General features: G+C 36.1%; 1 protein-coding gene across 1 annotated transcript; it reads right to left on the reverse strand.

Annotated features, from left to right (window-relative positions):
- Positions 1-238: 238 nt before the first annotated feature.
- Positions 239-4,954, reverse strand: LOC149822268 (uncharacterized protein At3g17950-like). Its single transcript, XM_089979941.1, has 5 exons — positions 4,771-4,954; positions 4,267-4,348; positions 4,078-4,118; positions 3,848-3,991; positions 239-730 (listed from the first exon to the last, which is right to left on the reverse strand). The coding sequence occupies exons 3-5, from the start codon at positions 4,087-4,089 to the stop codon at positions 335-337; spliced, it is 552 nt and encodes a 183-aa protein (XP_089836067.1). The 5' UTR covers positions 4,090-4,118; positions 4,267-4,348; positions 4,771-4,954; the 3' UTR covers positions 239-334.
- Positions 4,955-7,645: the final 2,691 nt, after the last annotated feature.

Below are 7,645 nucleotides of genomic sequence, written 5' to 3' on the forward strand. Positions count from 1 at the left end.
AAAGTGCATTTTAACAGCAAAAGTGAAAGTCACAAAAACTTGGCCAATAATGAAAATAATGTGAACATAAAACAAGTACAACGAGCACAGTTCCTTGACTTCTATGATAATAAAATTTGAACATGAAATATTATGAATGAAATCCAACTCCCAAATGAATCTAGTGACTTAGACACATAAAAATGGTGAAATCTTGCCAACAAAAATTAAAAAAGAGAAAAAAGCTCTGGGAGTTTATGAATCAAGCTTTAGATTCATAAGTATAAGCGTGTGCACTTGTTTGGCCACATAACCCTGAAAAAAGAGTTAACCATGAACAGTTTTTTTCTGCAGGTTATCTGTGCAGTCTATTTGACAGGTTTCCAGGTCGTGGAGGGAGAACTTGGTCATCTGAAAACAGTGGGTTATTTCCTACAATTGATGGATTTGTGGTGAATTCTTCATACATGAAATTGATGAACAAATTCTCTCTTCGGTTACGAGCAGCAGCCCTTCTTTCCACTTCCAGAAAATGTCCAAGAGATTGACTGGCAGCAGAATGATCAAAAGATTGCTTCTCTGTTCTTGCAGATAGACAACACCAAATACTGGACCTAAAATTCTTGTGGTGGCTTCTCCTAGTTTGGAGATCTTGAACATCTATTCTTGCACTTGAGGCCTCTAATTCATGGGGGAGGCCAATCAAGTTCCCGAGAGTGATGCTCTTATCATAGAAGAAAGATGCAGTTGACTGTTCACAACACATGTCAAATGTTAAAGAGTTATTGTAACATAGCAATACATTTATTGTTCAACTCAACACAAGTTTTCAATCAACAGAATAAGCATAAAATCATCCACATTCCGTTTTGTCTAAGATCAATTACAGAGTACCCATGGACTAGGGACATGGCAAGAGCTATGTATGCATGAAGTGGAACCATATCCACAATTTTCTACAGTAGTTTACTTAGCCTACCTTAACCTTCAACTACTGTGCAGCATCTTTCTAAAATTCAAGGTTTAGATTTCACAGAATAAATCCAAGCACAGATGAGAAAAGTAGCTAACAAAAATCAGCAGTACCAGCTTGTGATTTGAGCAATTCAACCTGAAGCAATCAGAGGCTAGATCAAGGGATTAATAGACAGAATTCCTGTCTATGATTGGGCAATTAAATAACATTTAGGATCCAAGGGAAATGAATTTGATGGTGCATGTGTGATTGGACTGAATTTGAAGCCACAAGTCAGATGATGGAAATCCATCTTTAGATTTTACTTGGTCACTGTTTCAAAGCCTTTATTTCTTGTGTAGAATGTGATGTTAGTATTACGATCTAGAATCGGCCCCAATTTACTTTTGTGTTCTTTTATTTATAGTTAGATTGATGTTTCGATTTCTTCCTTCAATTGAGGGGGTGTAGCGGGTATTTGGGTTTGGATGTTAGTATTTGGGTGTATGAGCTAGTTTAATTTTATGCACTAAATAAGGACTCTACTCTAGACCACTCCTCTATATAAATAGGCCTAGGAACCTTAGTTATCAAAGGCGGCACCTAGGCGTAGCCCCACTGCCTGGGTGACCAGGTTTGGGCGGTGGGGCCCTATATTACTGCCTAGGCACCGCCTAGGATTTTTTTAGAGCTTATGAATTTTTTTTTTTGAATTTTTTTTTTTGAAGACATATAATTTGTTTTCTTCTTCTTCTTTGGAGGAGGAGGAGGAGGAGAAGAAGAAGAAAGAGAAGACATGTTATTTGTCCATTGCTTGTATTATGTCTATTGTTGAGAAGAAGACATTATTTGTCTATTGCTTGTATTATGTCTATTGTTGAGAATAAGAAGAAGAAGAAATTATTTGTCTATTGCTTGTATTATGTCAATTGTTGTTAATTTGTTTGTATACATGATTTTTTCTTTTGTGCATTGGTCTTCACGTTGTTAGTTGTATTGTTTGTTTATTCAATTGTTAATTTATTCTTAATTTGTTTGATAAAGTTAAGGTTATGTAATATAATTGCTTTGCAGTGTTCAACAATATATTATTTGTCTATTGCTTATTGTTGATTGATTTTATATTGTATACATGTTTCTTATTATGTTTTTTATGTTTTTTTTTTGTTTTTTTTTGTGTTTTTTTTGAGGTACCGCATAGGGCTTTTTAAGGGTTCACCGTCTAGGCTCTGCCTATCGCCTATGACAACTAAGCTGGGAACCCCCTTGAATAACATGATTATTGATTTGATTTCTTAGAGCTCTCTCTCTCTCTCTAGCCATCCCCCCCCCCTCTCTCTCTAGACATCCTCTCTCCTCTTCTTCTCGCTCTACTATCTCTCTCCTCACGTCTCTCTCTCTTATCTGATCCACGTGGAGACCACGGCCTCCCTAGGCTGGTCATCTATCCTTATGTAAGAGCTCAAGCTCTCCTTACCTTGTACCGTGTGCGGTTTAGCTCTTCTGGCGATCGAACCGGAACTTCTATGTTGTGGATCGTGTGTCTGCACTTGAGAATGTATGAGGCACTCTCCCTACCTTTTGCATACCTTCTAACACTCTTTGACCCAATCTGTCTATGTATCTCCTAACTCGTAACCACGAGAAACCTTAGACCACGCACCATGTAAATCAAGGTTCAAAACCCCAGACAAGTCACTCATATGCCCTAAGGCCCAAGAACTGCTGCAGGTACGATCCGCTCTTTTCTATCGGGCTCTAACTGCAATATCTGTTTGTTGCCAACCCGAAGCTCTCTACCGGTCCAAATTCCGAACCTTCTACATCAGATAATCCGGAGGGTGTAACAGTTAATTATGGATGCAATCCAAATGCACAATGTTGTGTTAGATGCACTGACATTTTTAACCCCTTCAATATACCATCAGAAATTGTGAACTGGGAAAAAACAATCTGATGATACCTCAAAGCTACAGTTTTACATGGGGCTTTTTCCTTTTTCCCTTTTTCAATTCTGAGTAAATCCAGAATAGGCAGAAGCGGAATAATAATTTTTGCATTAGAAAATATACCCCTTTGATTATCAAAATGAAATAAGACAATACACTAACATGGTATCCAATTGATTATGAAAATAGAGAAAAATATATACTCATTTGCAATAAAATGCAGGTTTCAAATGTTCTACTATATTCCTTGACCTAGCTACTTTCTCAACTCCACTTGAATGGCACACATGCCACTACACTATGTTAGGGCTCAAGTCATATTGTCCTACTTTCCCCTTTACAAATTCTTACTGATTCTGCAACTCCACAAATCAGCATGCATTTGTCAACAGGGCTCAGGTGATTTAACATGGTGAAAATAGATCTAAAGTTCAACTGTGCCATGCTTTATGACTCAAAATGGTTGAGCCAACATCATAATGATCGGAAGTCTCATGACTAATGTCATGGAGTTGGATGGCACATTTCAGAGGCTGATTAGTAAGAAACTCGTTATATCCATGCTTTCCAATTTTCAACTCATGGTGCAATTTATCAGCTCAATAGAGCGGGATGTCAGGAGATCACCAAGTACCATGATGGCTTATTGTTCAAAGTTTCAGGTGATTCAATCAGCAAACTTAGCTCCAAGTCTGAAAGCCACATAATATGGTGCAGCTAATTTGTGCCCTTACTGTTGATTACTCTGAAAAGAAGCCACAAACAGACTGGCTTCAGCTAAACCTTGAAGGCCAGGGAGACGGATGTCTAAAACAAGCAAACCTATTAGAACAGGGGAGCACAATATGCCCCTTGTAACTAAGTGAGAATAAGGCAGTAACTTGAGTAACAATTAACAAGGACTATGACATCTTCCAACAAAAAATAGGAGGAAAATAGATAAAATGGCCAAACAGAATCATACCACTGTGTCAAGATCCGATGAAGAATGAGAGGAGAAACTTGGAGATACAGCAATCAACGTGTTGAAAGCATTGGCTTCTGTTAAAACACGGTTTTCAATCACTCTCACATGTAAAGGTTGCAATCCAAGGGGCCATCCATCATTCTAATTAAGAAAAGAAGAACTAAATCAGTTAAAATATGATGGTAGTCATATGCATTTAAAAAAAATGAAGAGGTATCAAGAAAAACCTGCTGAGCCATGGATCTTTGGCACTTCAGTCAGTCAAAAGCTGCAAAAGAAAGGATCAAGAGTGTGAACAACATTGAATCAATTGACACAGAGAGACATGAACACAGCACCAAATTCAACCCCAAGGGGAGGAAGACTGAAATTTAACACTGGAAGTATTTAATAAATGCTAAAGAAGCAAATCTTACCCAAGTAAAGCCATCAACTCATCCTTAAAAACCGACATACTTCAAGTGGGGTTCTTAAAAGATCACCAACACCCATGGACCTCTGGCAAATAAAGATTTTAATAAGCATATAAAAGATATTAAGAACTAAGCAAATTCGGGAGCCACCTATAAAAAATCCAAGAAGAGGGGACAAACTGAAACTATTGTCCATTTCACATTTTCACTATCTAACAGAAATAAGACGGAAGAAAAAAAGAAAACAAAGACAAACTTTGCACTCCAAAAAGGCCATATTCTCCTACCCACAGAGACCCCAAAAGGTTTAAAAACCCACCCATTTCTTAGCCAAAAAACAAGTCTTCTACTAAATGTAGCAGCAGCAACCCAAGAAAGAAAATGTGGCAAATAAAAAACCAATTTAAATAAAGGAAAAAGATAGATTTCCATCTAGATGGAACAGGGAACGCCATCAATATAAAGGTATTAAAAAAAATGAGGAAAGAATAAATGGAAAAGTAATACCACAAGAAGTTTGTCTGAAATCACTTGATCTATGAGCGTCAACACATCAAAGAGCCTTTAATGCCACTGTAACCAACTCCAAACAAACACCACCCCCAATAAAAAAAAATATCACTATGTAGAAACCACACGGATGAAAAGAGAAAACCAGAAAAGGGAGAAGTGCATAATCACAATATTTTATTGAGAATAATAAAGGAGTTAAAATTCTCTCTAAAAAAAACTAATGGAGTTAAAGGGCGAACAAAGCATGCAGATTATTCTTCTTGCAAATGGCATGGGAAGCCCAAAAAGTTTGACACTAAAAATGAATTATTGGGCTGAAAAATTCATGAAAAAATACACATCACATGCTGATCATGGCCCTCATGTGCAATGTCAATTCATGAAAAAAAACACATCACATGCTGATCATGCCCCTCATGTGCAATGTCAATTACTTCCTGACTATTTTAAAATATGTCCTTTCTATCCCTCCCCTAGGTGCCCTTCACACGTGGAGGATCAAAAGTCAAACCCACCTATGGTAAGAGCATATTGTCATTTGGATATAAACGCATTTTTTTCACAGCGTTGCCTGAAGGCGGCATGACAATTTATCACGTAAAATGGTACAACATAGAACGTGACGCATGGTCTCTTAGTACGTAAATACCGAGGGGATCCCGTTGCAAAGAACAGTGTTGACCGTTTTGCATGATCATGGAGGAGATTAGGAGGAGGGCTTCTAAACGAACCGAGCAGTTCGTGACTCGGTTCGGGTTCGGCTCATCACGAACTCGTTTTCATGATCAGTTGGTATAGCTGCCAAGCCAAGCGACGATCAGATCATTTAGCTTAAACGAGTCGAGCCCATACAAAGGGTGTTCTGCTTGAGAGAGCGTTTTATATATATATATATATATATATATATATATATATATATATATATATATATATATATATATATATATATATATATATATATATATATATATATAAAAGTAATGCTACGGTGCTCCGGGAGTGCCTACTCTCGCATGTTAGAAATCATGGTTGTAGGTTGTATATTATCAATTAAACCTTATGATGCACTCAACATAGTTTATTTGATAGGAATCATGCTTTAGATCATGCTTTTTTGACATAAAAATATAATTTTTTAAGTCATAAAATTTTGATACATTGAAAAGTTGATTTTTAAAGGTCTTAAAAACATACATGTATGATATAATCACATGATCCAAAACTGGTTTTCTACTAAATAATGCTTATAGGTCATATCTAAAGGGTCTGATCAATTAGAAAGTTCAAAAAAATTGAAAATCTAAAGCTTCTATTAGGTGAGAGTAGGTATTCCGGGAGCACCCTATCATTTTGAAAAAATTATCGTACTATTCTAAAAAATTATACAAAAAATGACGTGTTTTTCGAAATGCTCCACAATCTTGCAAAAACTGACTGGTGTCCACAATCTTAAATGTTCAACTTTTTAGAACCTTTTGTCCTTCACACGAGCGAACCTCCTAAGGTCTGCTCATTATATCGGTACGTTGTCACGACCTCACAACCTCTCACTAAAAAGTATATCCTCGAGATGTTTTCGTGGACCTCACAAAAATCACATAACAAAATTTATGAACCTCTTTTAACTAAAACCTGCATAACTTCACAAATAGCGTATGAGATTCACATATTAGTACAACATTCACAAGATACCGTGTGAATCTTCTTTAAGTACGACATTCACGATTTTGTGTTGCGAATATTCTCGACCTTCATACTCTGGTCGAGCTTCGCATATAAGGAACTACCATCACATATATAGTATGACATTTGTGAGATGGCATGTGAATCTCCTTTAAGTAAACGATCCTCTAGTTTATCCACAAATGTGTGGCTCATTCGCATATTAGTGTTTGCGAATGTCCTCGACCTTTGCACTCTATTCGATGTCTATAAGTAAGGTACTTCATTCACAAATTACCATATGAATCTCTTTAAGAAAATGATATTGAAGGAGGTTGTATCCATGCAAAATTTTCACTTTGCAATTCAACTGACCTTTTGAAAAGATTTTTAGAAAACTCACCTCCGTTTTGAAAAATGCGGGAAAAACTTGAAAGATGGGACTTGTCTGTCGGTACGAGGTTCAACCGTTCCTGGCACCTTAACCAGGGGTAATTGAACCAAGGATTGAACAATTATGCCTTGTTTGTTCAAATGACTAAGAAATTATTCTAAATCCTAGAATGTATAAAGAAATATACATATTGTGATCGTTGCAAAAAAAAATCATTCTTTTTGGAGAAAGAGAAAACTTTTGCAAGGTCCACTTGACCTTTTGAAAAATAACTCGTCTCTGTTTATAGAAAATGCGGGACAATAAGATGGGGCTCACTCGTCGGTACGAGGTTCAACCGTTCCTGATGCTTTTACCAGGGGTAATCAAATCAAGGATCAAATGTTATGCCTTTACTTTGCCTAAATTTGTCTAAGAAATTATTCTAAGTCCTAAATGCATAGAGAATCATGCTTGTGCTATGATTTTGAACTTGAAAAATATATATGTTTTTGGAAAGATTTCAGAGATCCAAGTGATTTTGAAATGGATTTGAAAATATCTTTTAGAAAATGGAAGAATTTGTACTTGAGTTGGAAAGTTGAATTTGATATCGAATTGAAAACTTGAAGTTGCATTTGATTTTGTATTGAAAACTTGTAGTTTGAATTGAAAACTTGAAGTTAAATTGAATTTGAGTTTGGAAATTGAATTCGATTTTGAAATGGAATTTGAAATTGAATGCCAAAATGGAAATCAAAGTTTGAAATTTGCAAAATAAAATTGAAAGTTGAAATTGAATTTAAAATTAAGTTTTGAAATCTGAAATCTGAA

Source organism: Nuphar pumila, chromosome 11, assembly GCF_984573655.1.
Source record: "Nuphar pumila chromosome 11, dmNupPumi1.hap1.1, whole genome shotgun sequence".
NCBI lineage: Eukaryota > Viridiplantae > Streptophyta > Magnoliopsida > Nymphaeales > Nymphaeaceae > Nuphar > Nuphar pumila.